This window comes from Trachinotus anak, unplaced genomic scaffold (genome assembly GCF_046630095.1).
Source record: "Trachinotus anak isolate AG129_WGS33_773 ecotype Australia unplaced genomic scaffold, CSIRO_AGI_Tana_v1 ptg000001l, whole genome shotgun sequence".
NCBI lineage: Eukaryota > Metazoa > Chordata > Actinopteri > Carangiformes > Carangidae > Trachinotus > Trachinotus anak.
In genome coordinates, this window is record NW_027273852.1 from 8,680,799 (window position 1) to 8,701,275 (window position 20,477).

The 20,477-nt window shown below is 40.5% G+C and overlaps 1 protein-coding gene across 2 annotated transcripts; it reads left to right on the forward strand.

The window, feature by feature from the left end:
* Nucleotides 1-5: 5 nt before the first annotated feature.
* On the forward strand, nt 6-19,864 carry col28a2a (collagen, type XXVIII, alpha 2a). 2 transcript variants are annotated; one of them, XR_011689708.1, is made up of 37 exons: nt 6-91; nt 4,009-4,149; nt 4,435-5,009; nt 5,659-5,679; nt 5,822-5,881; nt 7,018-7,071; nt 7,840-7,884; nt 7,975-8,001; nt 8,089-8,133; nt 8,243-8,287; nt 8,829-8,882; nt 9,538-9,606; nt 9,729-9,797; nt 9,961-10,029; nt 11,881-11,949; nt 12,816-12,884; nt 13,016-13,084; nt 13,231-13,299; nt 13,413-13,484; nt 13,682-13,750; nt 13,839-13,910; nt 14,118-14,186; nt 14,323-14,391; nt 14,478-14,546; nt 14,649-14,717; nt 14,827-14,895; nt 15,037-15,105; nt 15,347-15,415; nt 15,504-15,584; nt 15,924-15,959; nt 16,045-16,081; nt 16,598-17,155; nt 17,291-17,613; nt 17,727-17,771; nt 17,878-17,970; nt 18,821-19,012; nt 19,096-19,864. XR_011689708.1 is itself a non-coding variant. In XM_071474103.1 (36 exons), the coding sequence occupies exons 2-36, from the start codon at nt 4,020-4,022 to the stop codon at nt 19,101-19,103; spliced, it is 3,714 nt and encodes a 1,237-aa protein (XP_071330204.1). In that variant the 5' UTR covers nt 6-91; nt 4,009-4,019; the 3' UTR covers nt 19,104-19,864. The 2 variants fall into 2 exon arrangements, 1 of the variants encoding a protein (XP_071330204.1); XM_071474103.1 differs by having other exon boundaries at nt 17,727-17,970.
* The last annotated feature ends 613 nt before the right edge of the window (nt 19,865-20,477 follow it).

Below are 20,477 nucleotides of genomic sequence, written 5' to 3' on the forward strand. Positions count from 1 at the left end.
CACCCACACCTCCGTAGCTTCCCTCAAACCCTTCACTTCAGCGGCTGCATCAGCGGTGGTACTGAGAAACATTCACGCTGTCATGAATGTGGTAAGTAAAGCCACATCTCACGTTAATCATATAATTAACACGATTCACGAATGGGTTAGGCTATATATAAAATAAAATAAAAAATGTTTTGAAATTATCCTTATGACTTTAACCGTATATTATTTATGATTATACCTGACCCAGTCCATTTCACCTGCGGAAATACCTGTAAAGGGCGAATACAACACATAGGATCTATCACTTGCCAAAAAGGGATTGCAGCCTCTACCTTGTCACTGAAAGGTGTTATCTGCCTCAGAATGATTTGATTTTTTTATTTTTAGTTAAACCATACTTACACATTTTCATTTTTAAAAGTATTTCTGTCTGACTTTGTGGACGCAATTATTTCTTGATATTATTTTACATAAACATTACCCACTTCCAGCTATACTTGATGCTCATTGTGAGCTCACACAGCTGACAATGTATATCTGCAGAGGATTGTATTGAGGCACAGATCTGGGAAAGGCTGCAATTTTTTATTTATTTATTTATTTGCTGTACTGAACTATTCAATATTAATTACAATCATTACAATAAGTTACTGTTTGGTGCTGGAAGGTAGAGCAATCATTCACAAAAAAACACATATATTTTTCCAATATGATTCATTTCATCTACGAGTTCACTTTGATTCAGTGTGCAAAGCAAGGCTGGAGATGACGCTACCCCTGTGTAGCCAAACCGCCCCCACTCTGGCAACAGGGAAGAGGAGGACCTCATCAGCACCAATGCAGCAGGCAAAGTCAGCCCTCAAGCACAGAGACATAATTGGACATGTGCAGCAAGGGATAGGAGGTTTCAGCCTTGGAGAGAGAAAACCATCCTGCCACAGCTAGAGCAGGCAGCATGGTGCGCAAAGACCGTTTTTCAGTCAAAGCAAGGGTAATGGGAGAGTTGGGATCAAATTTTGGGACATGGAAGCATTTCGGGCCAGCTTTATTAAACACGCCTCATATGTTGTCCTCCCATCTCCCAAGAACCTCAGCCAATGGTATGGCGAGGATCCTATACGTGCCCTTTCTTTCCATCTCCAGCAAACCTAAAGTACATTCTTGTTGGCTGCCAGACAAGCCTTACACAAGGCTGTTACACCTGGTGGCATAACCAGTTACTAAAGTGCCTAGCAGCTATGCTGGATAGCAGATAGACAGCCATCAATACCCTGCCTTCTCTGTCATCTTATCCACCAAGTATATGTGAGTTCGTCCTTGAGGGTGCGAAGGCCTATACTCCAAAACCAGAGGCAGGGCAGCTGAGAGCGGCATAGGATTGGAAGTTACAAGTGGACAAGGAACAGAAGCTCTACACCCCCTCTGAGATCACCATGGCCAACCTTGTACTTTGGTCCACCTCCCTTCACTCTCTCTATATGACAGAGCTTACTGTGTCCTGGGAGGACGCTGTGGATGAGGCCTACAAGCACCAGAGGCTTAAAGACACTGAACTGGTAGTCAAACAACATGGCTGGAAAGCTAAGGTTCACCCACTGGAAGTTGGATGCAGAGGTTTCGTGGGCATATCAACCTCCAGACTGCTTCAGGACATGGGAATCTGAGGCTCAGCCCAACGTCAAACCATCAAAGCCCTCCCTGTTGTTGCTGAAAGGGCAAGCCAGTATCAACGGATTAAGGGGAGAGACAACACCTAGGCTCCAAAATAACAAAAGAACAGGATGACATCAAGGTGGGTGGATGAGGGGCACCCACTTGAAAACCCTGAGGTGTCGTCATTCCCACTCACAACAATAAGATCTCAAGGAATGTGCAATCAAAGGATCGTATCACCTAGTCCTAAATAGAACCAAGTTGATTGATCTGCCAATCTTTTTCTCACCAGATCTTATATAGCCTGTAAAACCATGATTGGTTGGTTGGGTTAATGCTTCTACTGCACTTTACAAGTAGTTCTCTTCTTTTGTAATCATCAGTAACCACAAATGGGCAACACAAACAAAAGTATTCAGTCAGTGATAAACGTATGCGAAAGTCAACTTGACTTTACAGCCATTTTCACAACTTATAAATGTTACTGCAATAAATAGGAACACTATGATGGGTTGTCATTCATCATAAAAGAAAGTGACGGGGTGTATTTTGCCAAGCCATCATTCAGTGCAACATTCCTTTGTGTCAGAGAGTCTCCTCTAATTACTTCTTGCCTGGAGCTTTGGAATACAAAGCTTCTTCACCTCAAGCACAGCAGGCAAAACACTTCATGAATCCTCAGCCAGTCTGCACAGGATCAGCCCTATCTTTAAACCACACCAGGACAAGTATGCTAAAAGGTCACCTCTCCTAATGAATGGTCAGATGGTCATCTTTTAAGGTCTGGGAGGTGAGGTACCACCTGCAGCTTTCAGAAATTTATTTTCTGAAAGATATATTGCATGTCACTCGCCTTCTTAGTGCAACCCTCTTTTAATATAAGGATAATTAAAGGAAACAAATTACAACAGCCAACAAAAGATATAGGGCACTAACAGCACATACACTAATTTGTTAAGGTGAGCAGTCCTCTATGCTCATGCTTTTTCACCGCACTTCATCCCAAGTGTGGTGACTGTTAATGTTCTCCCTGATAATCATGATGTACTTGCTTGATTCAGATCAATTTCTAATCCATAAAGAGACTTCATGTGCATTGTTCATACTACTCGTTGTATGATAATTCAGAGATATTGCAGAATATATATCCTTAGGTTAACCCATTTCATGGATTCGTCCAGTTGATGTCTCTGTTGAGAATGTTGTGATGATTTAACTGATTGCCCATTTTTCCTCAGGCAGGATTGTTGTGGTCATTCCAAAGTCCAGAGTGTAGACCAAAGGTGACCAGGCCTTTGCCATTAGCGCCTCTAGCCTTTAAAACACCATACCTGTGGAATTTTTGCTGGCACCAATGCCATTTTATATCACCTCTTTAAAATCCTTCTAACACTATTTTATTTTTGCAATTTAGTATAAGTGCTGTTTTATTGTAATGTAACATTATTGAGGTTTATTTTAAATATTTTCAGCAACCTTTCTAACTTACTAAACAGTTTTGTTTGCAAAATAATCTCCATCCACTGTTAACTGTGCATGCTAGTATTATATTATGTGTATAGCAATTCCACTCCTGCTTGTATGCAATGATCAAAACAAACAGCTTTGAACTCCAACAGCAAATACTGTGCTAATAATGAGTAGAACTGAACAGTTAATCTAACTCTATTTAAGAGTATTGTATGTTTTAAAAAAAGTTGGAATATGCAGGAGTTCTGATCTAATAGCAGATAGTTGTTGAGGTTTTACAACTTTTAAATGACACAAACTTTGACAAATTACAGTACACAATAAGTGTACAGCGTTTAAAAATGAGTTACCCCATAGTAATCTGCAGGTGATCGTACATGTAGTGATTAAAATACCAAACACACAATGTTGTTTCACCGTTGCAAACATATCCCAGGAGCCTTTCCCTGCCCTGAGGGCAGAGCTGGAGTTTTGGCAGGGCTCCACAGGATCTGCCTCCTTATAAAGGAGGAGTGAGTGTCTCGGGGTCTCTCACTCTCGGCTCCCCAGAATGACTGACGCTGCTGCTGCTGCTGCTGCTGCAGAATCAATGAGCTAACTGGAGGCGGCTGTGCACTCTGGTCCTCTGCTGTTCCTGCTCCCTTTTCCAATACTAGATTTGCAGCATTTTTAAGGGAGGTTGGACTGTGAGTCAATGTGAGGAACATAGCTCAGTTATTTTAAGGATGCACAAAATAATATTCAGCAATTAAGTTTGAATTTTAGCCTTAAACTGTTGTGCTGTTATAAAACTGTTACAAAATGTTTGGATGCACAATTTGATTAGGTGTGCAAACTACTTTTTGGGAGAGTAACATTGACTGATTTTAAATTGTTGTTGCTATTTTTCCTCTGTAGTTGGGGCAAGGATGTTCCCCAACTTTATGTTGGTGCTGCTAGCACTGACCAGTGTCTGGGCCCAAGATTTTTATGAAGAGAGGAAAACTAACAAAAAATTGAGGGCCAAACCTCTGTCTGCAAATATTCATGACGGACAAGGTAAGAATGACAAACTCTGTGAAACAGAATATTCTTCTTTTTGGAGCTCATCATATTACTACTGTACTTTAGTCAGTCTTGAAGTGTTTTATGTGTGTATGCTTTTCTTGCTTTTGACTTTTGACTGTATACCTTTGATGTAAAGACATTTGTAAGAAAAAAATACAAGCTTTTGACATCAAATTAAATAGTCAGTCATTTAATCAGTTAAAGGAATAACACTTGTAATTTCATAATGTTGAAATGGCAATTAAGAGTCCTTCATCCTGTTTTGTGTGCACAAAGCCATCCTAGATGAGGACTGTAGCTTGGAGCTCTCCTTTCTGTTGGACAGTTCTGAGAGTGCCAAGGACAATCATGAGCAGGAAAAGCAGTTTGCTATGAACGTGGTGGACAGACTCCAAGGCTTACGGCTGCAAACCGGCCGCAGCTTGAGCTTGAGGGTGGCTCTGCTGCAGTACAGCAGTCATGTCATCACAGAGCAAACCTTCAGAGACTGGAGGGGCACAGAGAACTTCAGGACCCGGATAGCTCCCATCGTCTACATCGGGCATGGCACCTACACCACCTACGCCATCACCAATATGACCAAGATCTACCTGGAGGAATCCAGTCATGGCAGCATCAAAGTGGCTGTTCTGCTTACAGATGGTATTTCCCACCCAAGAAACCCTGACATTTTCTCCGCTGTTGCTGATGCCAAGAACCAGGGCATCAAATTCTTCACTTTGGGTATCACCAGAGCAGCCAACGAACCAGCCAATGTAGCCCAGCTCCGTCTACTTGCCAGCTCTCCTGCCGCCAGCTACCTCCATAATTTACAGGACGAAGACATAGTCGGAAAAATCGTCACTGAGATTGTGAGTATAATATCTTGTCTTTCAGCAGAGAGCACTAAGAAAGAAAAGGGATGTATTTGCTTTGAATACACATCTACTCAGAGTTGACACATGGGCAGGCTTGTTCAAGTATTTGTATAGAGATGGAATGATGACAATGCACTAAAGAAACAAATGAAAGAATGTGTATGACAGCTCTGGATTTAAGCTTTTCTCCACAGCTTTTACACAAAAAACTGTTCAACATCTGCATGTGTTCTGAGCTTATCCTCAGGATTTCCTTTTGACCGTCCTCTCTTAGGAAAAACAGTTTGTCTTGCAATCTTACATCACATTGCTTTAAGTAAGTTGTTTTAAGAAACAACTAGGCTTAACAATTATTAAATTTAATTAAATGCAATTAAATGCAATTTATTACACTTTGACTCCTCGGTCCCTAGATATAACTCATCTTTCTTATAGAACTTTCCAAGATGCTTTTAGCATTGAGGTATTCAGGAATGTAATCTACTAGTTTTTCTACTTTCAGATTAAGTGTTGTTTTGTGCCTCATTCAATGATCACAACACATCTACATCTCTAAGCAATGAACAAACCTGATAAGGGTCTGCAATATCTTGCTACGATTCATGTCTTGTCAGATATTTATCAGCTTTTGTTTTCTTTGCAGACTGGCTTGGCTGATGAAGGAGTAAGTATTATTACAATCGGACAACTCACTTACAGACATTTGACATTTAATAATGTGTAATTAGGTGAAGGTGCCCACCTTGACAGTATAGGATTACATTTGTGACAGCCTAGCAAACATATTTCTTCTTTTCTTTTTGAAGTGCCCTCTGGCTCAGAGATGTGCTTGTGATAAAGGAGAGAGGGGACCCAGCGGGCCTGCGGTGAGTATTTAGCCTAAAACTTTTCAAAATATCCTACAACCAAAGGAACAGTTTCCTTTGAAGTGTCACAGAGGTTTGTCAGGAGGAGGGATTTCTGAAAGCTGGTGCAGAGAAATCTGACATGAGCCTGATATTCCGAGTATGGTAATTGTGCCGTTTTGAACAATTGGATAATTGTTTGCTTTTTCCCTGTGAGTATAGCTTGCAGGCATTTGCACAAGAAGAGTAAGTGGATAGGTGGTCCTGTCCCACATTCTAAAAGCATACCTACGGCAACAGGGAAAGCAGAGGAGACACTGCGGTCTGTTAATCCCAGAGAAATATGTTTGTTGTTTGCCCTGTCTCGGCTAGTTACTGTGCATTTCTCATGCAACATAAGATGCTCCCCATGGAAACCAGAGGCACCACATTTAGAGCTCTTCTCCCTTTAAAACTGGACCTTTGGCCATCATAAATCTCACATACAACCCCTACTGCCGCCAGGGACAGTGAGACAGGGATATGGGATGAGGGACTGCAGTATGGAGCAGCAGATATAACACATAATTTTTTTTGTGATGCTAAAAGAGGATGATCCCCTCTCTTTCTCAGATGTCAGACAGCACAGGTAATGTGACGCTTTCCAAGACCTGGCAAATAATGATGTTGCTGACAGACAGCTGCATGGTCATTAACCAGGTGCTTTCTCCTCAGAGAGATTCTTCAAATTCTTACACACAGACTAAGAGGCTCTCATAATCACGCTCATTAGTTTAATGGTCACAAACTAGTGATTTCTGGTGGATAGCAACTGACGCATGCTGTCCAGGTGCATCTCACAATGACCCCTGGCTCTGTGGACAAGACACCTCATGTCCACCTATGGCTTCAACTGTCATGTAGTCCTCAAATCCATAATCCACATATAAGACACATTCAGACATCAGCCACCCTCCGTCTGTCTCAAACTATGTCTGTCTAGAGAAGAAAAACTTTGACCTCTTAAACAACACAGTCAAGACAACCTTTAATATTAAGTCTATGGAACATGGACTTATGTATTTGTCAGCAGTGTTTCAGTGTGCACTGACTGGAGAGCAAAAACCCAGGAGAAGAAATTCATCAAATCTTAACTCATATTTTGTTTCCTTCTCCAGGGGAAGAAAGGTCGCCCCGGAGATGACGGAGCCCCAGGGCCTAGAGGGCAAAAGGTGCATGCTTTTTGATGGACATATGGACTATGACTTTCTTACCTTGCGGGCTCTTTCAAATGTTATATAACCCTTCCTGAGTGCTCCACATCTAAATTCTATGTCTCTGTTTTGGAAGACGTTGTCAGGCCTGAACTGGGTCATCAAATATCAGTAAACTGTGAACTAGTTGCCAAAACTTAAAAATGAATGTTTATGTTGTAGCCCATAGCAAACAGTAGGTTATGATAAGTTCATATGAACTAATTTTTATATTTGTATTAACATGTTATATTTGTGTCACGTATTTTATTATGTTTGCCATCGATGATGATCAACTATATGCAAGTTTCAGAATTCTGTGTTAAAGTACCAGTGCATAGGATTTAGGGGGATCTATTGACAGAAATGAAATATAATAATTATAATTATGTTTTCATTAGTGTATAATCACCTGACTCAACCTGAATCTTTTCATTAGCTTAGAATGAGTCATTCATATCTATATATAGGGCCCGTTATGTTGCATTTCCATTTTCTACAGTAGCTCAGAACAGACAAACCAAACACTGGCTCTAGAGAGGGCCTTTTGCATTTTTACATTACCTGAAGGCTACCAAAAGTTCTCCCACATACTTGTTGGGAGAAGGGTCAGGTGATGGGTATTCAGTTGTTTACAGTCTGCAACTTCACCACTAGATGCCACTAAATCCTACACACTGGTCCTTTAAGGTATCCGCTTAAAGGTACCACGGATAAACTGATACTGATGCAATTCTGTCATTTCAGGGTGAAGCAGGATTAAGTGGACTACCTGGGCGAGAGGGTGCTGAGGTAAATGCCCCTTTATATAACCAAAAATAAAAAAATTATCCATTATTGTTTGTTTGTTCCCACATAACATTTAATTAATTTTCATTGCAGGGAAAACCAGGTTACAAAGGAGAGAAGGTATGCAGTTCAGGTGAATGACAATGACATTATTTTATTTTGCTGGACACAGTATGAACCTGTGCAATATTAATGATCTCTATACAGGGTGAGAGGGGTGAGTGTGGCACTCCTGGAATCAAAGGAGACAGGGTACGACTGCACAACTGACACCACACATACTACACACATATATATTCTTACAGTTTGAACATACTGTGTTTGATGTTATGGTCTCTCTCTTTCCTATGATGTGCTCCAGGGTCTTGAGGGTGCAGTTGGTGCAAGAGGACTTAGAGGTCTGCAGGTTAGTAATAATCCATGTGTTTATAGAGCTTGTTTTTGATAGTTGAGACTTTATATTGTTTAGACAATCAAATCAAATCAAGTTTTATTTACATAGCACCATATCACAACAAAAGTTATCTTAAGGCACTTTCCAACTGGAGGTGGTCAAGACCTTCTCTTGAAAGCATAGGAGAGGAAGAGACGCAACAATTCCCACCAAGAGCAAGCAATCAGACCAAAGAGAGCAAAGAGATGTTTTAATTTACAACCCATGGGTACTCAGGTATACTTCAAACCTGAAGTACAGTGCAGGGAATTTCAGATCACTATTCATTAACATCTGGCTGTATATTAGCATGACGTTCTAGATTCCTAGAAATACCTATTGGATCCCTGTACAATACTGTGTATGCATCCTGAAACTAGAGGAAAATTGACTTAACAGCTGCAAAGATCACCTCATACAGAATTATACACAAACACACATGCACACACACGCATATCCATCTGTTTCTGGGTATTTCATCATTAATGGGTATGGGTATGTTGTCTCTGCCCAGGGGTTACCAGGACCACATGGAGACATTGGACCAGAGGGCCCTCAGGGAAAGCAGGTCAGCCCCTTTTGAACAACTCTCACTTAACTCGTTGTGCACATCTGCTGTGACCTTTACATTTCCTTTCACAATTAGTGCAAACAAGAGGTTGGAGTTTTACCACCCCAGTCTTAACCATACAGCAGAGAGGCTTGTTTGTCTGGTAATAGACCCCTGTATGAACATTTGGCAATGACCCAAAGTCTTCCCCATCATTACTGATGTGTACCGGCATTGGGATGAACCATCAGCAAAAAATCTCACTACAGGTTCTCTTTATGGCTTGTATCCTGTTTCTGAATACAGACTAGGAAGTGCCTACAGCATTGTCAGCTTCTCAACAAGACCTGCAGTTAATAACATACATGGAAAATCAGTGTACGCTCAGTCTCTCACCATGTGAGGACATGTAGGCGGCATTTACAAAGACTGACAGGAGACTTGGTGGTCCCTATGTGGTGTAACTTGTATTAGATCCCAAAAAAGACAAGCCTTTGTATGTATTTATGTTATTTATATAGATTTCTAAGGAATTTTAAGTCTGTCCCCCCACAGTTGTTACAATCATATCAGTAGGACAAAATGAATAGGTCAGGATTCATGTACTTTTAATGTTCGTGGTTTAATCACTAGTGTACAAGGCTGGTAAGTGGTATTATGTTTGTTATCATAGGGTGAACGTGGCCCGGCTGGCCCTCCAGGAATTCAGGGGGAAACTGGTATTGGACTCCCTGGACCAAAAGTAAGTGGTGTTGTAGATCATCCTCTGAATACTTTATTGTACTTGCTGATAATTTGTGATTGTTTCTTTGGTCTCTACGTTGGGTTGCTGTTATTAAAATAAGTTACTATATCAATCTGCAGGGCGACATGGGGTTCCAGGGCAGACCAGGTCCTCAAGGTCCTCCAGGAGTGGGTGAACCTGGACTTCCTGTAAGTTAAGAAGAAAGTCTTTGCTGTGGAAAACTGTTGAGTGGTTTTGTGTCTGCAATATTTGTTTCAGTGGCAAATGTGATCTGTTGAGAAAGCCCACCCAGGTACTTTGATCTGAAAACTGTTTGGGTGACATATTGTACACTCTGGATTTTTTTTACAGGGACCTCAAGGACAACAAGGTGTTCCAGGGGAAAAAGGACCCCATGGTGAAGGGTTCCCTGGACCAAAGGTATTATTTCCGGTCTATCATTAGACAACTAATCAAAACAACAGTAACATTGTCTAGGTCAAAACTAGAACAAGCTATATTGCTTTGCTAATGTTCGTTGTAAGGTAGGCCAGTAAGAGACAAAAGTATTCTTCAAAGAAGAGCAGAGGAAAAACCGCTCTATCCCCTGCACTGATGACTCTGATGTCAAGGTGCCCCTCAGTAAAGCACTTAACCCCCAGTGAAGCTGTTCACCTAACAACTCAGGGGTAAATCTGTGCAACTGCATCTAATGCACATTGCTGCTGGAAATGCACTCAAGGCCTTAATTAAGTAGGAAATATAAATAAAGAAGTCTGTAAATATCTGAAGAACCAGAACTTGAAACACTGTCACACTCTCTTAAGTTATTCCACAATATGTGACAGTTGACAGGAAAAACAGGGAATGAGCAGTGGGAATAACACACAACAAAGGTCTCCAACTGGAAGTTAATACATTCTTTGATTTTGTCTTTGGCTTCAGGAGCTTTGCCTTCCAGATCTGCTTATCTTTTAATTATATCAGAGGTTAATTCTGTTGAGTCATTTTGCCTGTGTTTACATCTGTGTTGTTCCTGTGCCAATTGTGATGTCAACCTGAGGGGCCACAGATATTCTGTGAGTGATGTAGCATGTTTAAAAGCCATGTTATTTTAGTGTTCCTTAATCCAAATTAACCATTGCCCATAACTAACGACTTTCATTTTGACCAAGTCCAAGACCTACTTGCACAAATATTGCATGAATCAGTTGACCTTCTTACAGATGTTTGAGAGTGTACATTTCAGTCTAGTTTTATGTAAAGGGGGCATTCTGTAGTTCATGATCTGCATCTGTCAAAACCAGATCTCACTCTGTTCCAACTCACTGACTCACAGCTCAGGTGTCCACTCAAGCGTTACTATTGTCTCTGAAGTCAATGTGTCAAGCCTGTATAAACTGTATCTCTTTCCCCATGCTGCAACATGCTGCACTATGGAACATAAACTTTACAAATTCTTTGAAAATGCTCCATCTCCAATAGGAGATAGTGAAGATTCAACCATAGGTTTAGCATGACATGCAAGATTGGGTGTAATATGTCTTACAGTGTAAAATATGCATGGAGATTATGAGTGACAGCAGCACGTCTTACTGTACAGCTGCACAAAAAAATCTAACCACAATGAAATGAGATTATAATAAGAAGATATAAAGAATAATTAATAAGAATAAAATAGATTTTGTTAATACCCTCTCACAACAGAATCTGTGGGAAAACCTTACGATGGGAGGAGGATATTTATGAGGTTGTTGAGGATTCTCTGTAAAACATCTAAGTACACTTTTATTTGTTAGAGGAAGCACTAGGAAAATTGATGCTGGAAATGTCCTCAAGCAATGACACATCTGTTTGACCTGTGCCAGACTTCCTGGCTGTTATAGGTTTTACTCCTCTGCTGATTTCTACCTCTTGTAAAAGGGGATTTGTGAGAGGTGATCAAACCCACTCGCACACATGAATTTAATATGATCAGGTCTGCATGTCTGCATTTCATTTCACTTGAAAGTTGCTCATGCTGCTCTGATCAGCACCCCCTTCACTTCATTATTCCTATATAGTGGAAAAGGTTAAAGAACGATGCAGCCATGAGGTGCCATGAAGAAAGGAGAAAAACCCTGTTTCATTCCTTGTGCATAGGATCATTATGTATCAATCACAAGAGGCTAACAGGAGCCAACATGCTCCTATTCCATGCTGTCTTCACTGAGAACAATGCAGATTTGGCTGTGACCCAATCTCAAGTGGTTGTGATGTAACTGACAAAGATGAATTGATTTTGTTCCTCAGGGTGATCGGGGGCTCGCAGGACCAAGGGGGCCAAGGGGACAGCAGGGTGCAGGAATCAAGGGAGAAAGGGTGGGTTATAAATTCATCATCTAATAAAGACACTTTACTGCAGAATGTACACAACATCAGCTCTAATGAAATCCATAAATGAGCCCAAATGTCCTCTAGGCTACAATTACAGAGATGGTAATGTGGTAAAGTTTAAAGTTAAAGGTATATACTGTGTAACTATATATAGGTGAAGATATGCATGTCATCAACACAGTTAAACTATAACGTTTTATTTACTGCTTGAGGTATGAAGTAGTCTAGGCTTTGGGCTTATGATATGTTGGAAGTCTATTTATACACCATTTAATTTCATGAACTATTCCCGTTTGATATGGCTGCTCTCACACAGCCAATTAACATCTTTTAGTAGCTGATTCCAGTAAGTGATGGGTTGTAGTTCTTCTGCATCTGATGGAAGTATTTAAACCTTTTGGTCATGATGTATTCAACCATCTGGGAGATTGTTGTCATTATAGCTGTTTACTGCAGCCCTGGGTATTTCTGATCTGCCAAAATGAATGGCCTCTATGTAGAGGTTGCTCTTGAGTAAAGTACCTGAAGTACAGTTCTGGTATAAGTTATATTGAGGGCTCAAAAACAGGATGCAGAGCATGTAAGGTGAAAAGACACAACTTGATCTTTGTTCATAAACTAGGTCAGCAGCAGGTAAGTAGTCAGTGAAGGCACACACATCCAAAAAAGGGAGCAGACCAGAAGACAAAACCAAAAACAGGCAGAAGTCATTACAGGCAGGCAAACAGAACTGAGGTTGTAATGGTTTAAGGCACAATGCAAGTCTGTTCTGTCATGACGATTCTACTGGTACATATTAAATATATAGGAAGCATACCTGTACTGACTTGTCTATACTGTTTTACTTTCAGGGTGAATTGGGACCTCCAGGTCCTCCAGGGCTGACTGGACCAACTGGATTGGGCATACAGGGAGAAAAGGTCAGCGAATATTGTTGTCTGAATGTTAAGAAAGTCATGTATCTCATTTCTCTGTTACACTCAATGTGACATTCAAATGCAGTAGTTGCACATCCTATACTGATAGTCCTCTAATCTTAATTATTGCACAGGGGATTGAGGGTCCAAGAGGTCCACCAGGAGTCAGAGGGTTTCCAGGAGAAGGTTTACCTGGCCCTAAGGTTTGTTCAAACAGCTGTAAAATTCAAAATTGCATGTGCTTGTTTGGTCAAACAAGTACAAAACAAAACATCCAATAAATCAATGAAAAGTACTAAAGTATGTAGAGTACCAAGTTATTAGAGTACCAAGGTATTTCTATTTCTAGGGAGACCAAGGATTACCAGGAGAGCAGGGGGCTCCAGGAGAGAGAGGCATTGGTGAAGCTGGTCCAAAGGTATGCCAACTCATGTCCTGAACCAAATAAGTCAACTTAATTGTGATCCATATTATCAGTGCCAATTTACTGAATCCATAAAAAAATCAAATAATAATATTCTGCTGTTTCAGGGAGAGCCTGGAGCAGCTGGTTTGGGTGGCCTGCCTGGTCTTCCAGGAGAAGATGGCGCTCCAGGGCAGAAGGTACAGTACATTATGCCAAGTCTGTAGAAAACACCTACTATGCAAGTCAATTTCCTCTTAGAATCTGAACCATACCTTTCTGCCCTTTGTCCTTTGCCTTACAATAAAAAAATGCTTGATTATTTCCAGAATTCTTTGTCACAGCTGAGGAGTTAAAAGGATTGTCTCTTTTCTCATCTACCTTTCCTCTCTCTTAGGGTGAGCCTGGTTTACCTGGTTTAAGAGGTCCTGAGGGAGCACAGGGGATCGGCACCCAAGGGGAGAAGGTGTGTTTTAGATTATATCCTTGTGTAGTTCACATTTTTTATCAGATCAAATATTAATCAGATGATGTATGGCTGTAAATCTACTCAGGGCGACCAGGGACTGAGGGGCATCCGTGGGTTACACGGGCCTCCAGGGATTTCAGGACCCCCAGGACCAAAGGTAAGAATTAATGGAGTATTTTATAGTGGTGTGATGGCTCCCATCCTCATTCCATTTATTCTATAATGAAAATGTTGCTGTTGAAGATTTATGCTACTAACACTAACCCAACAAATAATCTACAGGTTTTTTGGCAGCTAGAATGCTATTATAATAGAGAAGAGCATGAATTGGATCTTAAGTCTCTTTCTGACTCTTACTTGCCAGGGCGAACGTGGGATTCCAGGCCAGCAGGGCATGCCAGGGCAGCCAGGACGGTCTATATCAGGTCCAAAGGTAAATAAATTAAAACTTATCATCAATCTTGGCAGGAAGAGAAGTAACAAACAGCCAGATAGAGTCTGATGCAATGTAATGCAACAAAACATTGTTGCTGCTAAGAATCACTGTGACTTTATTGTCCTGTCTCCAGGGCGATGCAGGTCCCTCTGGGCCCCATGGTCCTGTTGGGGAAACAGGCCACGGACTACCTGGTCCAAAGGTAAACACTGCTATTCTATGTTTTTAGAAATCGAGAAGACATATTTATATAGATCGCATCATGTTGTTGGTCTTTTGTTTAACCAGGGTGATCGTGGTCATCCAGGTTTACCAGGTCCACTTGGTCCAAAGGGTGAAGGCATTCCTGGCCCTGTGGTTTGTATCACCAGCCAAGAAATTACAAAACCTAACATTTTGTAGCCAGTAAAATCCTGTGCAAGTTGGCACAGTCTGAACACATTTCTGCCTTATTTTTAGGGTCCTCCAGGCCTGCCAGGCTTACAAGGAGAACCAGGCCCAGAGGGAATAGGAATTCCTGGTCCTAAGGTTAGTGTCTACCTGTTTTTTTTGTAAGTTTGTCTGAGTGTTTGTGTAGGAGTGTATCTGTGCGTATGGTGATGCTCATAATTCATTTGATAATGTCTGTCTGTTCCAGGGTGACATTGGCTTCAGAGGATTGCCAGGTTTGCCCGGCCCACCTGGAGAGGGCTTACAAGGACCACCAGTAAGAAACATTATGTACCACACAGCTGATAATGACACAAATTGACCATTAACAATATATATGAGCTGATCATTTACTGAATGCAAGTCTAGAAGTTGTTCCTTTCTTCTGGTCTGATTACTTTTAAACATTTGTTTTAAGGGTAGTGTTGGGAGACCAGGACCTCCTGGTCCAACTGGACCTCAAGGAGAAGGTATTCAAGGCCCAAAGGTAAATGTTGCTGCAGTTTGTAGAAATGCAAGATCCTCATAATCAGGCTTTATTCAAATTTGCACTTTCTTGTCCACATCAGGTAAGAGTGAAGCAATATGATGTAATTAATTGGTGCTGACATGTTACTAAGTACTGAACTGTCTGACAAACTAGCTGCAGGACAAATCATAACAATAATTTATGATCTTTGGATGTATCTTTCCTGTGTGCTTAAAGTAAAAGTAGAGTCTAATTTCAGGGAGAGCCAGGATCTCAAGGTATGACCGGGCCTAGAGGGCCTCAAGGAGACGGCTTTCCTGGCACTAAGGTGAGGCATTTAGATGTAGTTTTCAAACATTTTATTAATATGTGATTAACTGGTCTCTGACTGATGATATACTCTCTCCTTGCCACAGGGTGATCGTGGATTACAGGGTGAGAGGGGTATGAAGGGTACAAAAGGAGATATGGGAGATCCAGGAGTACCTGGTGAAGCAGTAAGTAAAACAAATCTTATTCATATTTATCGTATCCTCACGTCAGTAATTAACCTGCCAATATCAAGTCTCAGTCAAGCAGTGAATCAGTTGCAGAGTACAAGATGTTTCATCACTTAATCACACAAACTGAATCTGCATTGGGAAAATGTAAAATGTGGGAGCTGTTATTCTGTTGAGAAGGTCTCTCTTAGGCTTCATACTTCTCATAATCTAGAGAAGTAAGTTGAAAGAAGTGTGTTTATAGTATATGGAAGTAAGATTACTGCCAAAATAGGTAGGTTGTTTGATACACTAGTAATAAAGATGAATTTTTTTTCAATTTTTCTCAAATCCCAGGGGAGACCAGGAGCAAAAGGAGAACAAGGCCTGACAGTAAGTTTCTCACTTCAGCAAATGGTTGACCATTTGACAAAGTATTTGTGATATTATGCTAATGTAAATTTTCCATATTTTTCAGAGAGAAGACATTATTAAGCTCATCAAAGAAATCTGTGGTAAGATCATCAGTCAAATCTAGTTTATTAGTATAGCAGCTTGTGCTTTAAATTCTCAATCTCATGTAAGAATGACAGAATAGGTATTCTATCATCAGATTTTATTAGTTTGGTCCAAATTCTGGCAGCAGTATTTTGCACCATTTAGGTCCAGACTGAAACATCTTAACCACTGGATCGATTACAAGGTAATTGTGTACAGACATTCCTGGTCCCAAGACCACCAATAAGCCTCAGCTGTACTTTGTATAGTGCCAATTAGGATTTTTTTTGCAGACCAACAAGCTCATCTAAGATGGTTAACATTTTCATTATGAGCATGTTTGCATGCTGACGTTAGCATTTAGCTCAATTTAGCACACCCCTGTGTCAAAATACATCCTTAAAGAGCTGTTTGTATGACTGTAAATCCTCCCTAAGTAAACCAGAGTATTGGAGAGAGGTAGGGTTAGGGTTAGTTTCTACTAAGAAATACTTTGCACAAATGCTAAAACCTATGTACCTTATTGCTTTCAGGATGTGGTATCAAGTGCAAGGAAAGGCCCATGGAACTTGTGTTTGTCATCGACAGCTCAGAAAGTGTCGGCCCTGAGAACTTTGAAATCATCAAAGACTTTGTCACGCGGTTGGTGGACCGGACCACAGTTGGTCGCAATGCCACCAGAATCGGACTGGTCCTCTACAGTCTGGACGTTCATTTGGAGTTCAACTTGGTGCGCTACATGAGCAAACAGGAAGTCAAGCAGGCAATCAGAAAAATGCCTTACATGGGTGAGGGCACTTACACTGGCACGGCCATCCGAAAGGCCACTCAGGAGGGTTTCTTCGGCACTCGGCCTGGAGTCAGAAAAGTAGCCATTGTCATAACTGACGGACAGACCGACAAACGAGAGCCTGTCAAACTTGACATAGCTGTGAGGGAGGCTCATGCTGCAAACATTGAGATGTACGCTCTGGGGATTGTCAATTCGTCTGATCCTACCCAGGCTGAGTTCCTGCGAGAACTCAACCTCATTGCCTCTGACCCCGACAGTGAACACATGTACCTTATTGATGACTTCAACACGCTACCAGGTGATAATCACAGTCAGATGTTGTAAATATCATGCCTTCAGCAGCGTGTTCATAATGTTCATGAAAATATATAGCTAATTGCTGTCAGCTGACAGGTTGTAAAGTGCCTAACTGATTTCTTGATTTCTTTTTTAGCACTGGAGTCTAAACTCGTCAGTCAGTTCTGTGAAGATGAAAATGGGGCCCTTATTTACAATCGCATCACAAATGGACACTGGAACGGCAACAATGGGCATGGGCATGGTATTAATGGGAACAATGGACATGGAGAGAATACCAATGGATATAATGGCTATGGTAATAATGGTTATGCGTATGGTTATGGAAACAATGGATATGGGAACGCCGGGAATGGTTACAATTACCAAGAGGAGATCCAAAATCAGAGACGCACCAACAGTCGAGGCCGTGGAGACACTTTCACACTGCCCATCAGTGCTGATCCTCTCCCTATTCAGGTCTTGATGAAAAGACTTCTGTGTTGTTTTACTTAAAATATGCTATTTTCTCTACTGATGATAAAGAATTCATCACTTCACTGATACAATTTTATGTTGTCATCTAACTCTAGGTGGTGGAGGATGATGATGGTGAAGATTTAGACATCAGAGCACAAGTGCGTGGCGGTAGCAGTGTGGCTGTAGTAAATAAAACAAGATCGTTATTGCCTGTAAGAGAAAGCTCTGTCTCCAATGAGGCAGTCTTATCATCTTCATCTTCAGCCTCATCTGCAACATCTTCGTCAACACTGGGTTCAGTTTCATCCTTAAACTTAAATCAGTTGCAGCCAGTGGTGAATCCGGTCCTGTCTGGTGGTGAGTGCTGCACTCCTGCTCAATAAACCGTTTTCACGGAGAACATTTTGACATGTCACTGGCTGGATTCTGATTAGCTGCTTCGGTTTCAGGGCTGTGATATTGTGCTGGCTCACTGTCACACTGTTGTGTCTTACAGGAACACTTGAATAGAACAGAGCCATCATTAATGTTATTAGTAACGACTATGACAAGTCAAGATATCCGCTGTGAAAAAGCCTTAAGCTGTCTACCAAATCCATACTACATACTAATTCTATGCAGCGTGTCCTACATACTAGTTGTCATAGTATATAGTACCTGCTTGTCATTTTATTAGGTATACCTAGTTAAAACTAATGCTGTCCACTAGAACAGTCCTACAATAGATCCTACCACAATGAAGGCTAAAATTGTCCATTTCTGTTAAAACTGAGGTTTTAATTGAAATATATGGTCATTTTGGAGGCTGCAGATTTTGGTGCTGTTTTGAATTGTGCTACATTATAAATAGAAGTGTTTTTCTAATATTTATCCTACCCTGATTGATAAAAATGGGCTGGACATAATATTAGAAACACCTCTTAAGTATAAGTGTTTACAATAATTCAGTAGCACCACGAATTTTCAGCCTCCAAAGTGATCATACAGTTGAATTAACACCTCTTTTAACACTGTTTCAACAAAAACTGAATATTTTAATCTTCTTGAAGGGAGGATTTATTGTAGGACTGTTGGATTAGATTTCATTAGCTATATGTATGTACCTGATAAAGTGACAAGTGAGCGTAGTATGCGGTATGGGTTTAGGACCCACTGCTATTCTCATTGAGTACATAAATGTGTATTTCACACACCATTTCTCTTCCAGATGCTCCTCTTCTTGATCCCCGCTGTAAACTCAATCTAGACCAAGGCGGTTGCCGAGACTACAGCATCCGCTGGTACTATGACAAGCAGGCTAACGCCTGTGCCCAGTTTTGGTATGGAGGCTGTGGTGGAAATGACAACCGTTATGAAACAGAAGATGAATGCAAGAAGACTTGTGTTCTGTTCAGAACAGGTACGTTTTGGAGATTTTTAAAGCAAATACACATTTTCTCATTTTATTATTCTTTTCTGATTATTTTACTCTCCTGCCCCCAGCTGAATAAAAGGAGAGGAAGTGGATCGGAAAGTGGACTTTACGACTCTACCATGTGATAATTTCTTATTTTAATGTGATACATTCTGTCACTTGTGTTCAAGAAATTTCATGCACTTTTCTAACACTTTGCCCTCTGTTTTTGGTCAAATAGTTATGCCATGTTAAATAGTCATGACAAATCCTGAAAAAACTACCAAAATGGTGCTGTTTAAGTCACTGAGTGACTTATTAACTTGTACAAAAATTGACCATATCACCTCAAAGAAATTGTATTGATAGCGTAATGTATTGGTCTACTTAGTAGACCAGAAGAAATCTTTAATTCAGGGTTTGGCTGTCCTGGGTTTAAACAACTTCAGGGAATTTATTACAATTAAAAATTAACCCATAGATCATTTACAGTGTAGATCTTATTCCTCTTTGAGCCATGTGCTTTAAATACACTGAATATATTTCTAGCAAGACAGCAATAGTAAAATGTTTGTTTACCTTGTGTTGATGTCCTTCGCTGAAATATGCTCTGAGTACTTTTGTGTGCACTCTGTCTGTTGTTATAACAATGTGTCCATTCAGGTTATACCTGGCAGCTGTAATATAAGGCCATGTCTGTGTGGGTATTGCTTTCAGAGGTCTGCTGTGAATTTCACCTTGTGAGGTACTGAGGCATTCTGCAATCTATCCACGAAAGGCCTGTCTATTTGGGCAGTGTGTGTGTATCTGAATAAATGTTTTGTATGTTTTGTAATAATAAAATACAAAATAATGGTGGTTGGCTGCTTTGCATGTGTTTATTAAGCAAAGTGACCAGTATCACTATTACCATTACAACCATCATCATCTGTGTCCACCCTTGTTTGTGTCCTTAGTACTAAGACAGGATACAATCTGTTCGTGTCATAAGTGTTTTCTTGGTCATAAGTGTTAAATATTGATAGTTTTTCACTGCCATCAAAAGTTATTGGACACTATTTTAGCTTTTTAGTTTAATCTCAAATAATGTAATTGGAAATACAGAGCACTTAGAAGAATAGAGAAAGTATTGAAAGATTTTTCTTGTTCTTAACAATGAAAAGTACCTTAATCTAACTTTATTTTCTTTCTAATGTAAAGCACATTGAGTTCTCCCCTAGTGCATGAATTGTGCTATATAAGTTAAGTACAACAGACCTTATTCTGTCCATGTGTTTGTAACATCTTAATTGGCAGGACTTTCCTTCACACTTGCCTTTAACAGAACACTAATTGGGAACCCCATTGGGCTTTATTAGTTCACAACACTTCAGGGCATTCCCGTCCACAGTCATGGTGGACAAAAAAGGCAGCATATTTTTTTAAATTTTATAGCACTCTATTACTTGACAGACAGATGTTTCTCAAAGCA